The sequence below is a fragment of the Emys orbicularis genome, chromosome 6 (genome assembly GCF_028017835.1).
Source record: "Emys orbicularis isolate rEmyOrb1 chromosome 6, rEmyOrb1.hap1, whole genome shotgun sequence".
Taxonomy (NCBI): Eukaryota; Metazoa; Chordata; order Testudines; family Emydidae; genus Emys; species Emys orbicularis.
The window spans coordinates 67650624-67673400 of record NC_088688.1 but is presented as its reverse complement, the minus strand read 5'-3'; the positions used below and the strand labels follow the sequence as shown (position 1 = coordinate 67673400).

At 41.3% G+C, this 22777-nt stretch overlaps 1 protein-coding gene across 1 annotated transcript in view; it reads left to right on the top strand.

Annotated features, from left to right (window-relative positions):
• FBXL17 (F-box and leucine rich repeat protein 17) overlaps positions 1 to 22777 on the top strand; it is a 470061-nt gene that overhangs the window by 435109 nt on the left and 12175 nt on the right. The window contains exon 9 of the mRNA XM_065406296.1: positions 10479 to 10621. Within this exon, the coding sequence (XP_065262368.1) occupies positions 10479 to 10621 (143 nt within the window). The remainder of the gene's footprint in view (positions 1 to 10478; positions 10622 to 22777) is intronic.

The window sequence follows — 22777 nt, the reverse complement described above, 5'->3', positions numbered from 1 at the left end:
CACATCTCTTGGTGATGTATGCCATTTCCTATAATTGCTGCTACTGTTAAGACTATTTTCCTAACGTTAAGCTTAAACATTTATTTCCTGTGCTTCAAGCTATTGCTCTTTTTTCTGCCATCATCTGAAACTGAATACTTTATTTCTTTTATTTACATTGTAATCTGGAAGGTCTCTATAGACTGTATTTATATATCTCCTGACTCTTCTCTTTCTAGATATATGTACTATATATTATTTACAAAAAACAAAACAAAAAAAAAGCTATATTAATGCAGTGTTGTTTACACTGCAAAGTCAAGCACTGAAAGTTAGGAAATACCAGAGATAAGTTGTCCTTACTTTCTTATTTTTGCTCTTTTGTGCATACATGCAAAAGAATGTTTAAGATTTTGGGCAACAAATCATATGCAGTGTGTGGCACGCTGAAACAAAGTATTACATGCACAATGCTAGTATAATATCTAGGGATTTTGGCAGCAGGCCAAAACAGGTGGGAAATTATGATTTTCAGCAGCTCAGAACTAAGCCAAATCTAACAGATTTGCATGGGCCAAGCAAAAGGCACCTCCTTCACCCAGGAGTATCACCTTTCCAATTTAAAAGTCCTGCTACAAACCATGGAGGTCTTTGCAGCTTTTTTTTTTTTTTTTTGTAATTTTAAAAATGATCTAAATACTTTTCATAGCAGAAAGCATTATCATGAAGATTGTGAATTAGGCAATGTCACTCCAGAGCTATGCATATTTTCACTTTGTCATTTTAGTTTTATATGTAATCCTGTGTATCTGTTTAGTTTTCAGCTTTTTTCCCCCTCCAATTTGCATTGCATGGCAAGCTCCTATTTAATTTGCTATGTACTAGGATCCCTATCTCTTTCTCAGACATGCTACTTTAGAGCCTGATCTAAAGCCTATTAACCTCAATGGGAGTCTTTCCATTAACTTCAGTGGACTTTGGTTCAGACCCTTATTCCCTCTTCCTAGCTGTATGACTTTACAAGTTTAGTAATGAATCCCATCCAGTTGTATGCATCTCACTTTTCCAGTCTTTCCATATCATTTTGCAGGAAGACCAAGTATGAAGGAAATCAAGTATAAAGTGACTTGAACTACTAAAAAAAAAAATGCAATCTCTCATTAAAAACAGCCACATAGGATTAGAGGATTGTACTGATGCAAATGTTGTACCTATATTTTTTAAAGGCTGTAGTGGTGATCCTGGGAATTATACACCAGTATACTTTACATCTGTACCTAGATAATTGGTTGAAATTATAATTAAAAGTGAAATAACAAAACACAAGGAAGGTAATGATATGATCAGGTCTACCTAATATGGGTTTTGCAAAATAAAATCATGTCTCATTAATTAACAATTTACCAAGGATTGTGGTGGATTCTCCATCACTGAGAATTGTTAAATCAAGATTGGTTGTTTTTCTAAAAGATATGCTCTAGGAATTATTTTGGGGAAGTTCTATGGCCTGTGTTATAGAGGAGGTCAGATTAGATGATTGCAATGCTCCCTTCTGGCCGGGGAATCTAGAAATCTATAATCTATGTGTATTCTTTGAATATATCAATTAAGTAGGAGATAAATGAATATATCGATAAAGTAGTAGATAGGTCAGTTGACATAATTTATTTAGACTTCCAAAAGCCCTTTGACCGTCCCACACCAAAGGCTACTAAAGAAGTTAAGTAATTACAGGCTGTGAGGCAAAGTATTGTCATGGATGAAAAACTGGCTAGGAGACAGAAAACAAAGTAGAATTAGTTAGTTTTCATCACGGCAAAAGGTAAACAAACGAATACCTCCAGGTTCCAACTAAATTCAGTGTTGTTTATTATATTAATAATCTGGAATGGGGGATGAATAGTGAGGTAGTAAAATTTGCTGATGGCACAAACGTATTTAGGAAGTTGGAACTAAGAGGATGGTCAGGAACATCAGAGAGATCTCAACAAGCTGGGTGAAATAATGCACATTAGAAAATGTAATGTAATGAATGTAATATAATGTAATGAAAATGTAAACTACTCGTACACCTTGCAGAGTTCAAAATTAACTGTATCAATTCAGGAAAGAAGCTGGATAAATACCAGCTTTGAACTCTGAAATCATTGAACTGTCACTATAGACAATTCAATGAAGAACTCTATTCAGGGTTCACTATGGACAAAAACACAAACTAGGAGTTAAAATGTGTAAGAAATGAGATAGGGAATAATAATACAGAAGATATTACGATACCCTTATATGAATCAGTGGTGTGGCCTCATCTGAAATACTACATGCAGTACTGGTCACCCTATCTCTAAAAAGATAGGGGGTTTAGAGAAGGGTGACAAGAATGAGCAAGTGCATGGAAAAATTCTTATATGAAGGGAGACTGGAAAAATTGGAATTCTGTACTTTAGAAATGAGACTAATAAGAAGGACACAATAAAAGGAGATAAGATAATGAATAGCATAGAGAAGATAGATCAGAAAATTCTGTTCTCTCTGTCTCATAACATAAGGGGACATTCAAAGAAATTAAAAGGTGGCTCTGCTGTAGGGTTCTTACACCTTCCTTTGAAACCTCTGGCATTGGCCTCTGTTGGAGACAAGATACTGGACGAAATGCATCACAGAACTGATCCAGTATGGCAGTTGCTATGTTCCTAAGACATTTTTCATTCTATATACAGCATTGCACAGTTGGCTAGCTTCATATTGTATGTGTTTGTATATAAGAGTTCCCTTTTCTTTGAGACATTATGGTTTTTTGCTAGATATATCAAGGCCTTTGTTAGATACAGGATGCCAGATGAGGTGCACCAATGGTCTGATCTAGTATAACACATCCTACTGTATGTTCCTGTGTTATTTCTACCCTCTTGTATATTTATCACCCATCATATTTTCATGTGTTCTGCAAATTGAATCAGTCAAATGTCTTCCTCCGTTACTTTACTAAACTGTTAAATATTGTGGGTCTTAATACAAAGTCCTGCAGAACTCCCACTGGAGATTGTTCCCCATTTTAAGGTCTTACAATTAATGATTCTTTTATTTTTATCAGCCATTTTGTAATAATTGCTTATGGCATTTGCATCCAATTCGTATTTATCCAGCTATTTTAGAAATATTATGTTCTATATACTGAAAACCAAATATACAATATCCACTGCATTCCCTTAAACACCCGCAGCTGGCCTGTGTCAGATGACTCAGGCTTGTGGGGCTCTGGCTGAAGGGCTGTAAAACTGCAGTGTAGATGTTTGGGCTTGGGCTGGAGCCGGGACTCTGGGATCCTGGGAGTGGGGAGGGTCCCAGAGCCAGGCCTGCAGCCCGAACCTGAGTATCTACACTACAGTTTTACAGCCCTGCAGTCTCCTGTGAGCCTGAGTCAGATGACATGGGCCAGTCACAGATCTTTAATTGCAGTGTTGAGATACCCTCAGTGCTCCTGTGGACAGTGCCAGGAGTTTGAGGTGCAAGATAAGCGTGGGGCCATGACCTGTTCTCTCTGCACCAACTAGTAGAGTTGGCCAGGCACAAATCAGAGTATGCTGCGCTCAGATGAAAACTGTATTACTTGGTGCAGCAAATGTGCTGGTGCTGCCTGAGAACTCCAGCCAGTCAGACATTTTCATGAAGACTCTGGCTGTTGCTCACCGCCGTTCTTCACCCCCTCCAGTGCTCCTGGGGACACCTAGGTTAAGATATAGTCCTCGGCATTATGTCAAAATAAGCCATAAATCTGTTTGGCATAATTATTTACTCTTGATAAAACTGTGTTGTTCGTTGATTATTACCCAATATTTATATATTGGCTACATTATTTTATCCTCAAATATTTTGCCCATAAGAGATATCACAGTAATTGGCTGATAGTTACTGGTCTCCCCCTCCATATTTCTTGGAGATATTAGCTCTTTTCTAGTCCCCTGGATCTCCTTCTGATTCTGATAGAAACTGAAGGTTATTTTAGCTAACATAATGTATCCTAAGTAGACAGAATATTTTTCTAATACAATTAACTAGATACATTTTTCTTTGTTTTAAAGGTGTATAAATACTGTATCCTTTCCAAACAGATTTTTAATCAAAATTACTGCATTCCCACTGGTTGAGTGATTTGTCACCTAGTTTCCAAGCAAAGATCAAAATATGCATTCAGATAAAGGGAATTTAACCAGATTTGCTAAACTCCTAGAGAAAATAGACTTGCTCTAGGGAAACAGTCTGACTCTCTTCCTTTTCATTTCCTCAAGGCATCATATTAGATTGGTTTCCCAGTGTGGTCATGCCCCTATATTCCTTTTGCATTTGATTGCAGTCCCATACTTCATTCTCAAGAAATGTTGTCCACAGTCACAAATGCACAAAGATATAACAATAAAATTATCACAGGAGACCTCAAGCAGCCTGAGGCAGGTGAGGCCCACAGAAAATACAAAACATACATATTTTATTAAAAAGCAGGTTTCCCACCCAAAAAATGATGGTATAGCATTCCATTATAAAAATATTTCCAGGTGGACAAAAGCTTGATTATCTATCTGTCTTGTCTTTCTATCTGCCTACCTATCTACTCACGCACCCTTTATCACCATATTTTATGAGCTCATTCTAAATATTAAACACTGGAAATAACAATACTAATCTCTCTCTTTCTGTTTTCCTTCCTAGGTTGTGGGGGAAATGGTAAAATTCATTTTTTAAAATGTTTTATTGTGTGTGAATTGTGGGAAAAACAAGTTGAAGAGATGAGTTTTCATTTAGTTATGAGTGGTGAAATCCATGGTCATTTTTTTTATTTCATAGGAGTTACTCATGCTTAAAAGGAAGCATATGCTTAAGTTGTGGGCTGGATCAGGGCTTTAGTGAGCTCCGCAGTCAAGGTTCAGTTCCTGTGAAAGTTCTGGCTCCTGAGTTCATCAGCCTCCCTATTAGTCAACTGGTCAGTGATTCCACTGAAATGTAGCTGTCGTGGGAGATCATAACCGCAGAAGGAGAAGAGATCTCTCATGTAGCTAGGACCATAGTAGCCATGGAGGGCTTTGACTATCAGGACAGAGGACTTGAATTGGACTCTTTATTCTTTGGAAAGCTAGTGCAGAGGGTGAAATAGTGGGGTGGTATGCTCACAGTGACCTGTATTGATTAGCAGAAGGGCTGCTGTGTTTTGTACCAATTAGAACTTTTTCACGGTGTTCAGATTTGTTTATAGATATGAGTTGCAATAATTAAGCCTGGATGTCACATATGCTTAGGTTACTGGTGGTAAGTCTATATCTGGTAGATTCGGAAGCAACCTTTAGTCTAGTCATGGACAACCTTCAAACCTGCCAATGTGTACAGGAGCAACTGAAATATTATAAGAGGTCTTATTATAATTTTTTCACACATTCACAAGGCCAAAAACACCTTACTAGCTGGTTTACCTTGTAAAGTGACCAAAGCAGCAGACTACTCACATAGAGATTTCTACAACACCCTGTGTGCTGTCAAGAAAAGCAGTTAAAATTTTCTGAGACTCGTAGACAGGTTATGGGTATAACAAGTGGGTCTTTGCACAGTATGGATCAATTAGGCCACATGGGGTTTGGTTGGCAAGCTTCAGCCTGCCACATCTATGTAGGTTATCACAGCAGTTCAGCGCAAGTCTCGGAGGGTAAGGATCCTGCAGGCAAAGCCTTTTTAATTGAGCTTTTGCACATGACGTCCAGTTTTGGTCCAGAGGGCCAAATTCTGTTGTCCTTGGCCTTATTTAGACAAAGTACCTGCAGTCAGTGAGGAATTTTGCCTGAGCAATTACTTTAGGGTTACAATGGGTGCATTTTTAGAAGCTGAAAATAAATAAAATTATATTTTCTGAAGGACTGAAAGATGCATTGTTCAGGCGTACTATGCTCCACTAATAGTTAATCATAAGGGAAGGTTCTTTTTTCATATATCAGCTAATGTTTTTTCTATATTAAATGTATATTCAGTGTTTCCTGCATATTTATAATACATGCATGCAACATAGATAAGCTATTTTTATCCTTTTAATTGGTAAACATGTTAGTATATGGTAAACTTAAAATCCGCTTCAGCTGCAGTAAGGCATCCCTTTTACTAAGCTGTGTACTTCACCAGTGAATAGAGTTTATTTTAAAATCAAGGAATTACTTAATTTTCTGAATGATATTCCACAGATGAGTGGAAATGCAATATCACAAAACATTATATGTAGTATCAGTTTGTTGCATTGAAATCTGTGTAATTTATCTGCATAGTTTATATCATTCTTCTTTTAATTTAATAGAATAGAAATTGATGGTAAAAAAGATCTTTCAAATCCTCTTGTCTGATCCTTGCCAGTACAACATTGTTCTCTGTAATCTCTCCAGAGCTTTGTCCACTCACTTTTTAAATGACTCAAGGAAAGAGACTTCTACAACTTCCCCTGGGAGAATATTCCACAGTCCAGCAGATCTGACTCTTATGAAATTTTCTTAATATTCAATCTACATTTTCCTTTGCTCATTTTCATCCTATTTTATCTAGTTATTTCCCCCTGGGCCATCTTGAAAAAATCCTCACCCTTCTTTGTTCTTAAGCCCTTCAATTGCTTGTAGATGGTTATCACAAACCCTTTAAGAGTACATTAGCCAAGCTATACATACTGTAAATAAAATGTAATGGGAAGTACCATAAGAAGAAAACCATTACCTGGTATGATTTAGTGGAAAGATTGGTTTCTACTTGATATCTAAGCCTTTAATGAGCTTAACATTTTAAATTCTTATATTTTTAAAGGCTTAATGATGAATTGGATCTAATAAACCAACATGAAGTTGTTTTAAATGAATGTATATATATTTATAGTGCTATGGTTTTCTTTGGTCAATCATGACCAATATTTGAAGACATCTTTCTCAAATCCTGTCCTGTTGCTGGCTAATGTGGTGCTTGTTGCATATACAATGTGTAGGAGCCCCCCACCCCGAGGTAAGCACTGCTCAGCACCCCAATCCCCTTCCCCTAGCCCTGAGCCCCCTCCCGCACACCCAGACTGCTGGTGCTGCTGGCCCAGGGGCTGCCTGAGCCAGCACTGGCCACTGCAGAAGTCACAGAAAGTCACAGAATCCGTGACTTCTGTGACCTCCATGACAGACACGCAGCCTTAATTATAATATTGCAAAATTTGGCAGGGAGAATCAAGGACAGGTGTAGTACCTGAAATGACTTGTAACTCATTTTTTGAAAATGATTAGATTTCAAATTGACAATGTTCTTTTTGTCTTATTGATATTCATTCTATAGGGTTTTAAACCAACCTATAGAATTTCCTAGAGAAATATATCCTTCCTATAATTTTTTTAGATTGGTTTAAAAATTCAGTAGAAAATTTATAATTCTCTGTTCTGTTTTCATATGGATGACACATAAAAGGACTGTGTAGAGGAGAAATGCAACAAAGCTATATACTCTCCTACCACCACATCACTTGCTATTAGCTACTCTGTGTTAGCAGTACATTTTTTACTCCTGGGGGAATTCTGCGCCAAAAAATTTAAAATTCTGCAAAATTCTGCAAATTTTATTTATCAAAATAACACTATATAATCACACCAGTTTCAATTATTTTGGTAATTTATTTCAAAATACCTGTCACAAGTATGTCTGTAACAATACATACAAACACAAAAATTCCCCCAGGAGTAGAGAGTTAAAGAACCCCTACAACAACCCAGTTCCTGCTTCTCTGCCCCCTCCACTCCAGAGCCCAGCTTGGGGGAAGGGGGGGCAGACACTTACACCCTCTTTCCCTGAGAGACACCCCCTTCCCCTGCCCAGAGCCCAGCAGCACCCCTCCCCAAGCCCAGACCCCGACACGACCCCCACGAGCCCAGCTGATGGGTACCCCCCCAGCCCAGACAATGATAGACCCAGGGATCCAGAGGGAGAAACAGCTTGATGCTGGGAACTGGGCTTGCACAGTTTCCTGCATGCTGCCGCCTCCATCCTTCAGGGAGTGCTAGGAACGGCAACTGCTGGGAACCCTCCAATTCCCTCCCCTTTCCCCCGGCCTTGTCTTCTATTTGCGAGCTGGGCTCTGTCAGGTCCAGTGGCCCCTGGTGGCAGGCAACATCTCTGCAGCCAATTTCTGTGGGGGGAAAAGGAAATTCTGCGCACACAACATTAATTTCTGCAAAATTCTGCATTGCGCAGTGGCACAGAATTCCCCCAGGTGTAATTTTTGGAGATGATAGAGAAACAGAAGGAATGGCCCCTGGGGAATGTTCAGAATAGAACTGGAGTGCTGATGCTCTACATCACATGTGCGCATGAAACCATGTCTTAATGTATGCAACAAATTGCAGAATAAATTAATGATGCCAGTTACAGGATTAAATTAATGTGACCCCTTTTCGCTCAGCTGGTTAGCCAGGTTTCGGGGTCTTGACAGGTTGTTTCCATTAGAAAGAGACAGAGTCAGGATTTCTGTGACGCAATCCTGTTTATTTACAAAGAATATATTAAAAAGGCCTGTTACCATTCACACAGTAGGAATCAAACAAGAAAGTCTCCTTTCTCAGTATTCCAAAGCCGCCTCATCCGGCACTCTCTCCAAAAAGCTCTTTCTCTTAACTTACTATCAGTGTCATACTGCAAGAGGGCTGTCCTTGGCTTCCTGCTGTCTTATTCATTGTTTCTGTGGTGTTTCTGGCTGCATCTGCTCATACACACACTCAACTCCACCAAAACAATACCCAGCCCTCTACATTTGCATTTAACCCTCAATAAAACACCTCTGCCCACATAGTACAGCTCTTGACCAGTCTTGCGTATGGCCTGTGTTTTGGGCAGTGGTTTCTATTGTTTCCGCTATTTGACTCCAAAAGGAGCTTCACTCCTTACATTTATCCTTAATGAAGGACAACTGTTACACCCATCAGCTTCACAAGGTTTCACCCTATCCCCAGCATAACATACTATAGCATTTCCACACACACTTGGAGAGAAAAGGACAATGGCAGCATGGCATCGGAAATAACCAAGCTGCTAGTTTGGGGGTTAGAGATGCTGGGAGGATGATCAAGGCAGACAGGCTACTCATAAATATAGTAAGGCCTGCAAGATATGGCCTTGTTTTGCCCATTCAGCCCCAGGTTCTTCACACTGGCTAGAACATGCTCCTGCCCGTTACATATTTGCACCGCTTCTGCAATGCAAGAGAGAAAATATGCTGCAACGGTTGTGAAGTTTGGTAAATAAAAATGTTCACCATTAAGAATGTTATCTGGGAGAAGCTGATATGCCCATAGGAAGTATAGCAAGAAACTTACTTTACAGTTTATAACAATGGACACAACTGTAATTCCTTTCCCAAAAAAATGTAGCTATTACTATGTGATTTTGTATTAAGTTTTAAAAGATCCATATTTCAAAACAAGCAGAAGTCATGAATAACAATAAATCTGAGACATGGCATGAGTAACAAAAAATTTTCACAATTTTTTTTATTTTTATTAAAAATTGACACTGACAAGACAATTCTAAGGTGCAGCAAACTACTGTTGTTACAGCATCAGTACAAGCTATGAAAAGCAACAGTGGTGTACTATAGAGTATATTGTTATAGAAAACTTTATGCACATTGAACAACATCCGCTACCTGTGGTTTTTAAACAATATTATTTGTTTTGATGTCAGAAAATACCCTATTATTTTCTGAATATTCCTGTAGTAATTGTTTATCAGGTTGGCAGAGTGTTTGCTCATAAAAGGAATATAATCTCAGTTGTTCTTGCAGGAGAGTCAGGTGGAATTGTCTCGTATTCTATAGTTATTTCACAGATGGATTGATCCTTCAGAAAATCAATTGAAGGAGTCCATACAGTATACAGTTCTGCTAACAGATCTCTAGAAACATCTAATGTCTTATCTAGTGGGATAATATATCTTGTAGCACTTTGACAATAGATAATACAAATAACTGTAAGTTTATTTGTTTGTTTGTGGTTTAGAGGGGAAATGCTCCAATAACTGAAACTGAATTGAGTTACACTGATCATTTTTAACATTACATTATTTGTTTTCTGTAAATAATTCAGAGAAAGAGTTCTAATTAATTGTACGTAATTCACAATAAGACATTTTCTTTCTTTCACTAGAATATACTTTTAAATATTAAATTCATGTTTTTAATTCCTAATTTGGAAATATACAGGTTGTTATGTAGAAGTGAAGTATTAATTTAGAAAATGTTTATCAGAAGGAAAACATTATGCAGATGAGCAGAGAAAGCTATGTGCTGTACAGCATATTTCTAAGGGATATTTTAAACTTAGCTCCCAGGAAAAATTATGAAAAATGCTCTAGGTGGAGTTTTGTTCCAATTGCTTTATTTCGAGTGTGTGCATGTGTGTATTTAAACTAGTTCCTCCATCTCTGCTATTAACTTCTGTACTTTGTCTTTCGTATTTTTACAGCCCTGATAGCCATTGGACGATACAGCATGACAATAGAGACAGTGGATGTTGGATGGTGTAAAGAAATTACAGACCAGGGAGCCACCCAAATTGCACAAAGCAGCAAGTCTCTCAGATATTTAGGGCTGATGAGATGCGATAAGGTAAGCAGCTTCTGTGTAAAATGGGTATAGGCTTCTGAGTATATGTATGGAATGTGTGAGACAGACTTTTCTATTTTTTCCTATAAAAATATCTTTCTTCTTCAAATGATTGCACATGTCCATTCCAATGTAGGAGTGTGCACCTTATGCACAGTTGTTGGAGAACATTTCCCCTCAGCAGTACCCATTGGGCTGGCTTAAGCACACTCTGCCACTAGGCACCACTGTGTGCCAACGTAAGAGGGCAGAGCCACCTCCAGTCCCCCTTAGTTCCTTCTTACCACTAGTGATGGTTGATGGAGCACTTGCAGTCTGGCTAGCACAAGTTTATTTCTCTCACTCGTTGTATATAGTCTGTTTCTTGTTTAGTACGTAGTTAGATATAATGTACAGTTAGTGTTAGGTTTTAGTTGTTAGGTCACTGTAGCGTGGTGGTTACCCGCTCCTGCCCTTCGGGGCTTAAAACAGCCCAGGAGAGGGCTCTGGCTGGGGCAAGAAGCCTGGGCTGATAGGGGAAAGTAGGCTCAGCTGTGGCCATGCCCCAATCAGGCCCAGCTGGCCCCTATAAGAGGCTGTGAGCCAGGGCCCAGTCAGTCTCCCTCTGCCTGTAGAGGGAGAAGGGCCTGGCTGCAAGGTGCCGAGCAAGGAACCTAGATTGGAGCAGGGCTGGGGAAGGGCCAGAGGAGCTGGGAGCTCCGGCCTGGAAAGCCCCAGGCTGCAGGCCTGACGACAGGCCAAATAGGTGCAGGGCTGCAGGGGGCAGGCTATGGGTGGGCAGAGGCAGCAGGTCCAAACCCCTTTGCCTATGATCAGTAGTTTACACTGCAGTCTGCCCCATGAGCAGGGGGCTAGATGGGGACTGGCAGTAGCCTAACACTGAGACGAAGTGGGGATAGTGGGTGGGGGTTCCCCTGGGAGGGGGAGACCCAGAACTGTGGGGTTACTGCCAGGCGGCAGCACCCCAGATAACAGGGCACCGAGGTCCTGGGAGGGACACGGGGCCAGCGGTAAGGAGGAACACCAGCCTGCAGGGGGCGCTCCGGAGGTGGACGAGCTAATTCCCGAGGATGACCAGCAGGAGGCGCCGCAGGGGTGAGTCACTTACAGTAACTTTTGGACCAAATTTGATTTTTGAGATTGGGACTGGAGCCATGCCTTGCTCTCTGGGGTTCAAGTCCTGCCAGACTGGTGCCGATCAGTGACCCACACCCTATCTGCCTGAAATTTGTGTCATTTGCAGAAGATTTAAGCCTCACTCAAAAAAAGACAGAGCAGCGAAACTTAAGTGTCTCCTTATGGAGGCGGCACATCTCCATAAGAGCCATTGGGTCCAGAGTATACTCCAAGTGCAGCACCATGAGTGCAGAGTGCCCCTACTGAGATGTCTTCAGCATCATGCTCTGTGTGTCTGGTACCAAAGAAGAGACACAGATCTGCCAAGGACATGGTACCTTGTCCAGGAAGATCTTCGGTACCAAGGCCAGCTAAAAGCAAGATCTCTGGGAGCGACTCTGAGAGGAAGTGGAGCACTCCTTTGCTGCAAAGAGTCCGTCGACTCTGGGACCTATGCCAGGTCCACCAAGGCCACCCCCTGAAATTTCTATTCATCAGACCCAAGATACCATCCCAGTACAGATGATGCCGAGAGCATACGCTGCTACCAGAAAATTACTTAACCTCTCAGTGCCGGTGTCCCTGGCAATGCAGAAAGTGTTCCAGCTGGTACCAATAACTGTAGTACCTATGCCAGCTCTGCAAGAGCATATGGTACTGATCCCACTTCTGGTACCTGGGAGGCCGGTACACTCCAGGGGCAAGTCACCATTAATGTCCCTGGTACCGCTATCTATAGGTTTGGCTTACCTGTCTCCTGTCTACATGGGTTCTGCTCCCCCATTATCGCAGGACTCAGTCATCTTTGTCAGATACAGAAGTGGGGCCTGTTTTGTCCCGTACTAGCTGGAAAGCTTACTCTCCATCAGAGCCCTGTGGTCCATGGATATTCCAGCAGTCCCAACACTGGGCACATCACAAGGGTCAATGGCTTGTGCAACCATGGGGCCCACCATCAACACGTTAATGGCCATTATGGACATCATGGGGTTTCCCTCTCCCTGTTAGGATCTCTCCTCACCTGTCTGAGTTGACTTCATTGAGGGTTCACCAAGATCATTGGCATTACAGACAATGTTCTCCGATGCATGGTACCAGTACAGGCACCGAGCAACTGGAAGTTGCTCAGACAGCTCCTCCACCACAAGAGGCAGATCAGCCATTGCCTCAGCGGCTTCTTCCTCATCACAAGATGAGGCTGTAGAGATCGTGAGCAATTCTTCACCACCAGAGGATAACAAAGCTCACCAAGAACTGCTTAAAGGGTTAGCCTTGGTTTTAGACATTCAAGTGACAGAAGTCTGTGAGAAATCCCACAAGATAATGGATATTTTAGCTTTTGCAGGACCCTCCAGAGTGGTGCTTCTGATTAACGAAGCAATTTTTGAACCAGTTAAAATGCTTTGACAGACCCAGTATTCCCACCTGCCTATGGCAAAATGGGCAGAGAGGAGATACTGTGTCCCTTCTAAGGGCTTCAAACACCTCTACTCTCACCCAACCACAGACCTTTTGGTGATGGCAGCAACTAATGAGTGGGAGAGGCAGGCGTTGGTGCTAAGCATTCGTGCCAATGAGTAAGGAATCAAAGAGGCTGAACCTGTTTGGTCGTAAACTTTATTCAACAGGAGGTCTACAGCTAAGAATTGCTAAACAGCAAGCTCCCCTAAGTCACTACAACTTCACCTTGTGGGAAAACATAATGAAGTTTAAAGACAGGCTACCAGAGGACTCCAGGCAGGAGTTCATTCTCATGATAGAGGAGGGTAAGCTGGTGGCAAGGACAGCTCTTCAGGACAGTTTGAATGTGATGGACTCAGCAGCTTGTTCCATGGCATCTGTTATCTCTGTGAGGAGGTGTTTGTGTCTGCAAACTCCTTCCTGAAGTACAGTAGACCATCCAGGCTTTGCCATTTGAGCGGCCATCCCTCCTTTTGGAAAAGATGGACAACAGGCTGCATAGCCTAAAAGATTTCAGGGTAACACTAAAGTCCTTTGGAATTTACATACCAGCAATGAAGAGGAAGCAATTCCAGCTCCAACAGGCTCACAGATATCAGAGCTTTATACCTCTGTCCCAAGACCTGCCAAGGAAAAAGGGGTATCATCTGTGACTGCAGGGTCCTCTCGACCAACAGCCCAGTCTAAACATGCATTTTGACAGGCTTATTGAGGGCAGCACACCACTAAATTGAATGTGTCCTACCCATACCTTCGTCAGTCATCTATCCCACTTCTTCTGTGCTTGGACTCGCATCACATCAGATTGCTGAGTCTTAAGCACTGTGGATTTGGAGTATTCCCTTCAATTTTTTTCTATTCCCCCTTCTAACTCACCTTCCCATCTCTCTTCAGGTACCACTCTCACAAAACCATTCTTCAGCAGGAGGTTCAATCTCTCCATCTAGTGGGAGCAATAGAAGAAGTTACTTTATTCTTCAGAGCAAAGAATTTTTATTCCAACAATTTCCTCATTCCCAAAGCAAAAGGCAGTCTTGGACCCATTTTAAATCTAAAAGAGTTAAACAAGTACCTGAATAAATTAAGTTCTGCCTGGTTATCCTGACTTTCATAATTCCTTCTCTGGAACAGGGCGACTGGGGTGATGCTCTCAACTTTCAAGGACACTTACTTCCATATAGAGATCTGTCCAGAGCACCACAAGTTCCTCAGGTTCATAGCAAATGGAACACATTACCAGGTCACAGTACTTTCATTCAACCTATCAGCATCCTCTCACATTTTCACAAAGTGCATGGTGCCAGTAGCAGTGTATCTGCAAAGATAGGAAATCCACGTGTTCCCTTATCTGGATGACTGGTTGGTGAGGAGCCGGTGGCACTGTCAAGTGCTGTCCAGCAGAGACATCATTGAATTCACCTTCAGTGCCCTGGGTCTGTTAGTCAAGACAAATCAATTGTAAAACCTGTGCAAAGAGTTTATTGGAGCACTCCTGGAGGCTATGCAAACCAGAGCATTTCTGCCCCAAGCAAGGTTTCAAACACTCCAAGACTTGGTACTGAAAGCACATTCCATTACTACAGTGCACACTTGCCTCAGACTTCTGGGTAACATGGGCACACGTCCCTACCTGGTGTGACATGCTAGACTATGCCTCAGTAGGCTTCGGGTATGTCTAGCATCAGTTTATATCCCCTGTCGTCATCGTCTAGACAGAGTGATTCATGTTCCAGAGGTAATTTTTTCCTCTCTGGACTGGTGGACAGGCCCTTGGAATGTTTGTGTGGGTGTTCCCTTTGTTTCTCCTCAGCCAGATCTCATTTTGGTCACAGATGCCTCATCCCTAGGTTGGGGGCACACATCGGAATTCTACAAACCTGGTTCTTGCAGGATCTGACTCATAAACATCAGAGAGCTACGTGTTATCTGGTAAGAAGGAACTGAGGGAGGATGTGGTCGGCTCCATCCTCTTATACCAGCATGCAGTGATGTGTGGTGGTAGAGGGCACTCAAGCCGCCCCGATGGGTACAGCTGAGAGGAAAAGTTCTCTGACATCTGTGCACAAGGCCATCACACACCTACAATGGAATGGATATGTACAACACAACTCAACAACAGCTGTGGAAAGATAGGTAACCTTTTTTGTCTTTCATTGTTATGGTGATAACTCTTGTAGCATGTTGTATTTGCAGGTTTAAGACAGGAATTAGCCACAGAGAAAAAGAGCATGATAGGTTTTTGCTGACCTAGATTTCTGACATGCATCCTTAGGCTATTGGCCCTGAGGCACTCACACAAGTTTTGTGTACCTGCTATCCTTTTCTGATTTGATATATGATTGATGTGTCATATTATTAATATAACAGTCTGTCTTAAAAAAGAGAAGTAGAAGAATAGTAAAAATGCTGTAGTGTTACTTTCAAAGGAAATTATTTTCTGTAGCTCCATGTTCTTGATCACCTTTGTATAAACATATGAATCAAGAATGTGGATGTAGAGATAAGGTTATGAGAATTTGAATTCATGACCCTTTGGAGTAAAAAACTTAGTCACATGGAGTATTTTAAAATTGTCAGCACTTACTGCTTTTTTCCATTAAAAATAATTGTAAAGATGAATTTTGTAAATAGAATGTTTAACTATAATTTTACAATTATTTGAAAGTTGGTAAATCTAAGATATGAACATTCCACCTAAATTTGGGTTTAGGCAGGTTAACTTTATGGCATGTGCAGTGGGAGGCTTTGGGGAAAGTAGGGATTTGGGATTATCCTATGCTAGAGCTAATGAATTTTCACATCAGGAAGTCCTGACTCAAAATGTCAGAGTTTAGTGGGACAGGCTGGAAAATAGGAACACTGATCAGAGGGAGAGAGGGTAAACAAAAAAGCTAGAGCATTCATATCTGAATTATCTTTAGTCTCAATTGAAAAGTATATTGCTTTATATAAATAATGTATTTATCTAAATGCATTTTCAAGTATTAATTTTTGAATAAAGTTATACTGAATGTTTAAACTGTATCAAAATGCAAACTTTCTTAATCTGAGACTTTTTCTGTTTTAGCTTCATTTACAACCTCTTAGGTTCAGTCAGAAATAAGAACAATGAAACCTATTTATCCACAAAAAAAATGTCTCTTCCTCTTCCTTCCTCCTTTTCACTCTCCATTCTATAAAAAGAAGAGATGGAAAGCATAATTAAAACATACATTGATTGGATGCAGAGCTGTGTGAGCTGCTCAGTTCTATAGAAGTACTCAAAATCAGACCTGGTCTCACTTTAATCACGTTCTGGTCAGAAACACATTTAAGCTTGTCTCTAAAGAAAGCACATGGTTAAGTGTTTTCTTGAATAATTATATTTTCCTGAAACTGGTACTCTGCATTCAGAGTTTTCAGTTCTACAGATGAGTGAATAATGGGGGCTGTTGAGGTTTTGTTTGTTTGTTTGTTTCAAGGCTGGCTTAACAGTGAAATCCTTGCTGATCTTAAACACAAAAAAGAAGCCTACTAAAAGTGGAAGATTGGACAAATGACCAGGGAGGAGTATAAAAATATTGCTCAGCTATGCAAGAGTGAAATCAGGAAGGCCAAAATTGGAGTTGCAGCTAGCAAGGGATGTTAAGAGTAACAAGAAGGGTTTCTTCAGGTATGTTAGCAACAAGAAGAAGGTCAAGGAAGTGTGGGCCCCTTACTGAATGAGGGAGGCAACCTAGTGACAGAGCATGTGGAAAAAGCTAATGTACTCAATGCTTTTTTTGCCTCTGTCTTCATGAACAAGGTCAGCTCCCAGACTAGTGCACTGGGCAGCACAGTATGGGGAGGAGGTGACCAGCCCTGTGTGGAGAAAGAAATGGTTCAGGACTATGTAGAAAAGCTGGACAAGCACAAGTCCATGGGGCTGGATGCACTGCATCCAAGGGGTGCTAAAGGAGTTGGCGGATGTGATTGCAGAGCCATTGACCATTATCTTTGAAAACTCATGGCGATCGCGGGAGGTCCCAGATGACTGAGAAAAGGCTAATGTAGTGCTCATTTTAACAAAGGGAAGGAGGAGGATCCGGAGTACTACAGGCCAGTCAGCCTCACCTCAGTCCCTGGAAAAATCATGGAGCAGGTCCTAAAGGAATCAATTCTGAAGCACTTAGAGGAGAGGAAAGAGATCAGGAACAGTCAGCATGGATTCACCAAGGGCAAGTCATGCCTGACTAACCTAATTGCCTTTTATGATGAGATAACTGGCTCTGTGGATGAGGGGGAAGCATTGGACTTGTTATTCCTCAACTTTAGCAAAGCTTTTGATACGGTCTCCCACAGTATTCTTGCCAGCAAGTTAAAGAAGTGTGGATTGGATGAATGGACTATGAGGTGGATAGAAAGCTGGCTAGATCACAGGTAGTGATCAATGGCTCCATGTTTAGTTGGCAGCCGGTATCAAGCGGAGTGCCCCAAGGGTCAGTCTTGGGGCCGGTTTTGTTCAATATCTTCATTAATGATCTGGAGGATGGCGTGGATTGCACCCTCAGCAAGTTTGCAGATGACACTAAACTGGGAGGAGTGGTAGATACAGTGGAGGGTAGGGATAGGATACAGAGGGACCTAGACAAATTAGAGGATTGGACCAAAAGAAATCTGATGAGGTTCACCGAGGACAAGTGCAGAGTCCTGCACTTAGGACGGAAGAATCCCATGCCCTGCTACAGCAGTGGTTCTCAAACTGGGGCCGCCGCTTGTGTCGGTAAAGCCCATGGCGGGCGGGCCGGTTTGTTTACCTGCCGGGTCTGCAGGTTCGGTCGATCGCGGCTCCCAGCTCCAGGCCAATGGGGGCTGCGGGAAGCGGCGGCCAGCAAATCCCTTGTCCCGCGCCGCTTCCTGCAGCCCCCATTGGCCTGGAGCGGCGAACTGTGGCCAATGGAAGCCGCAATCAGCTGAACCTGCGGACCCGGCAGGTAAACAAACCGGCCCGGCCCGCCAGGGACTTTCCCTACACAAGCGGCGGCCCCAGTTTGAGAACCACTGTGCTACAGACTAGGGACCAAGTGGCTAGGCAGCAGTTCTGTAGAAAAGGACCTAGGGGTTACAGTGGACGAGAAGCTGGATATGAGTCAACAGTGCGCCCTTGTTGCCAAGAAGGCTGACGGCATCTTGGGCTGTATAAGTAGGAGCATTGCCAGCATATTGAGGAATGTGATCATTCCCCTCAATTTGGCATTGATGAGGCCTCATCTGGAATACTGTGTCCAGTTTTGGGCCCCACACTACAAGAAGGATGTGGAAAAATTGGAAAGAGTCCAGCGGAGGGCAACAAAAATGATTAGGGGGCTGGAGCACATGACTTATGAGGAGAGGCTGAGGGAACTGGGATTATTTAGTCTGAGGAAGAGAAGAATGAGGGGGGATTTGATAGCTGCTTTCAACTACCTAAAAGGGGGTTCCAAAGAGGATGGATCTAGACTGTTCTCAGTGGTACCAGATGACAGAACAAGGAGTAATGGTCTCAAGTTGCAGTGGGGGAGGCTTAGGTTGGATATTAGGAAAAACTTTTTCACTAGGAGGTTGGTGAAGCACTGGGATGGGTTACCTAGGGAGGTGGTGGAATCTCTTTCCTTAGAGGTTTTTAAGGTCAGGCTTGACAAAACCCTGGATGGGATGAATTAGTTAGGGATTGGTCCTGCTTTGAGAAGGGGGTTGGACTAGATGACCTCCTGAGGTCCCTTCCAACCCTGATATTCTATGATCAGGGTGGGAAAGTATCTGGTTCGATTTGAACTGAAAACCGCATTTTCCTAATTTTTTCATCGAATCAAAAAAAACCCCAAAAGTTGTGTTTCAAATCAGCCTAAACACTTTGAGTTTACTCAAACTAATTTTTCTGAAGTTTTTGTTTTGATTCAGCCATTTCAGGTGCTTTTCATGTCTTGTTTCTGTTGTTGTTGTTTTTAGTTGGCCAAATTTGAAATTGAATCGCTGTTTCAAATCAATTTCAAAAAGAAACTAAATGTTTCAACTCTTCAAAAAAAAAAATCCTAACCAAAACTATTTGTCAAATTCAACCTGAATTTGGTGAATATTTTTGGGACCTGAAAAATGCATTTTTCTGCACACACACAAAATTGTTGATAAGAATTCACCCACCTCTGCTCATTTCACACTCACAAAAATTTGGTGAACATGGGGCAGAGGTTGTTTGCACATCTTTTAAATAGTGAACCTCCCTCCAACAGCCATCCTCCCTTCTTTCCCCTCACATTGGAATGAAAAGGACTTCCTCAAAAAAGTCTCAGTTAAGAGGAGAAGGTCCCAGAGTCCCTGGGACCAGGGATGAGATAACTATGAGTCCTTGGAGGTTTGAGACCTCTGATCTCAAATCTCCCAGTGAACATGTAGGGATTGTTTCTCTTTCAGTCCCCTGTGAACCAAAGTTCAGCTTGTGAACCCCATTGTAAAACAAGCACAGCCCTAATTGGGTACAAGTTTTAGAACCACATTTTTATCATAAAACAATCTGTGCACAACAACTATGCTATGAATTCATTGTGATGTGGAGAGCAGTGGGGAAAAGTATTTCAACCAGCAATGAATAAAAAATTCCAGCTCAACTGTAAAGTTTTAAATAGCATCACGCAGCCTCAGCTTTTGTAGTTTTCCAGATTGAGGGGAGGATAAGCATGTTAGAAGAATTGCTCTGGTTTTTGAAGCTGACTCTACTTAATCTCCTAAACTTTAGTGTTTTGTTAGAGCCAGTAGAAAAAAAAGTGTGTGAGTTGCCTTTGATGAATTGGGCTAAGATTATGTACTTAGAAATTGTTCAAAGGGTTACTTGACCTTGGGAATTAGAGCTGACCCTGAACCACCTGATCAATTTTACATATATTTATTTTGTGGATTAGTTAAAACTGCTTGTACAATCAACAGGGATCTAATAAGAGCAATAGGTTTATCCGGTCTTCAGCTGCTATAGACAATCAATTGCCTTGATGCTGAAAACAAGTTTTACTACATCAAACATCAGTTAAACCACATGTACTGCATAGTCTGTATTCCTGTAATTGGTGGCTTATGTTTTCCTAGTTTCTTTCAAAAAGATTGTGCAACATTTGGGAAGGCAACTGAACTGCAAGAATAAAAATCTCTGAGAAAGCTGCAGGACAGATGGAAAAACAGTGTTCGGGATTAATAAAAAAAAAATGTATTGGGTAATCAAAGCTTTCTGAGAAATGAATTAATTCTGTAGAGCAAACATTGTGGTGCTAGGAGTACCACTGGGGGACCATTTTACTTTCTTGTGGAGCCTTGGTAGGAAGAAAAGTAGCAGCCTCAGAAGGAGTGAACTAAGTAAGGAATATTAGAAGCACTATCTCTGAATTTCATGTGTTGAAAGGCAATGTGAAATTTGCAGGTATAAGATGACAACCTCTTTCCCACAGCAATTGAATAGAGACGTTACAGAACAAAATCATTGCTTTCACTCTTTTTTTCCAGCTTTGTGCAGAACTAATTTTTTCCAATGACTGCTCATTTAGGTTGAAAATGCCAACATCCGGGTATCCGGGGCATCATTAAAGCAAATTCTTGGAGCGTGAAGAAAGATTTATTTGCATGTCTGTCTGATTGGAATCCGTGTCTTTACATTGTATGAGCTTGCAGTCTGGGGGAGGTGAGAAGATTTGCCCCTTCTGTCTAGCCTTCCTCCCTCAAATCAAAATCAGTACTAGGTAGCTTCTGTGTGTTATGCTTTTCTAGGAATTTCCATGCATTCAAGAGAGAAGAACTTAAACACAAAGTTGCATAAGGAACATATATAAATAGATTTTAAATGGTTACCACTAAAATACCCTATGACTAAATCTCCTTGGAATTTCTTTGATATGCAATTGACATAAATTAGAATTACACAAGCGTCAAGCGTCCTTCCAGAAAAGATCAGAGAAGAGGGCTGGGTAAAGGCATGCTGTGTTTGATTCCATTGATTATCTAACTGCCTTTGGGCAATGGGTCTCAGCCAGAGTGTTATTGATCCACACCATGAAAATAATCAAATTAATTCATTTCTCATCAAACTGCCAGTGCCATGACCTCCACCCCCACCCGCCCCCCACCCCCCGTGCGCCTGCCTCCTAACATGCACAGCTCAGGAGCAAAATATTCACTGCTTTAAAATAAATGTCATTATTTTCACAATGCTCATGAGAAATGTCAATCTTAACATTATATCCTTGTAATGAGGAAGGTTACTTAGGTTGTGGTTTTTGTATTGTAGCATTTTAAACCCAATCTTCTAAACACCAGAGTTCATTATTTAGTCAAATCAATAAAAGAATAAGGCCCAAGGCCACTAAGATAATGCTTAAATCCTTTTAAAACTACCAGTAGTAGTTTTGCTGTACAGCTCTTGGTTTTTGCTTGGACAAAAAAAATGTTCAATGTAATGTAAAAATATTCAGCAGACATACATTTCTCTAGAAAAATAATTACATTAAGGGAATTACTGTTCCCCTTAACTGTCTGATCCATATAACTCTAAATATATTAGTAGATATTGGAAATAGGAATTTCTTCAGGTTTTTAGTATCAGAGGGGTAACCATGTTAGTCTGGAGCTGTAAAAAGCAAGAAAGAGTCCTGTGGCACCTTAAAGACTAACAGATGTATTGGAGCATAAGCTTTCGTGGGTGAATGCCCACTCACCCACGAAAGCTTATGCTCCAATACATCTGTTAGTCTTTAAGGTGCCACAGGACTCTGTTGCTTTTTTCAGGTTATTAGTTATAGTGGCGAGGAAGGAGAGTGGGGCATTTTGATAAACTTGGCTTTTACTGCCAATGGTAAAGATTTTTAAAAGCACCTAGATTACTTAAGTACCAAAATCCCATATTCAAAAGTGACCTATGCAGTTAGACACCTAAATCCCATTGACTTTCAATGAGAGATAAGCTTCTAATGGCCAGATTTTTAAAGATATTTAGGCAACTAAGTCCCATAGAAGTTGGTCACCTAAATACCTTTAAGTATCTAAGTGTCTAAATAGCTACTGAAAATGTAATTTAGGCTCCTAAATCATTCCCCACATCTCTTTTCATGGTTTAACAGGATAAGAGTTCAGACACTAATAAGCTAAAGACAGAAATAAGATGGAGTTCTCCCAGGTGTAGGAGTCCACACAAAGCCAACTTCAGCTCCCCATAGCCCTTCTGTGGGCAGAGTGGCCACGTGAGGGCAGAGGGATCTGCACCTCCTGCATGCCATTAAGAAGAGCTCTGTGCCAGCCCCAGATAGACAAGCAGAGAGGGAGGCCAACAGGTAGATTTTAGGGGCAACATTTATGAGCTTCCAATGATTCAAACCCCCCACATAGGAGGCAAAATTGAGCTATGGTCACAATTCCGGCCCAGAGGCAGAAATAGTGCTCATGGATGGGCTGCATTGCAGCCCCCTGGCATACCTACAGTATCTAGTGGGGAATTCCATTCCCTTCAGGTCTGTGGAGTTCTCTACAAGAACACTGCATATAACATGTTGTTTTTGTGTCACCTTGCCCTGGGTCTTCCCAGAAAAAGTTTTTATTTATTTATGTTTGTGT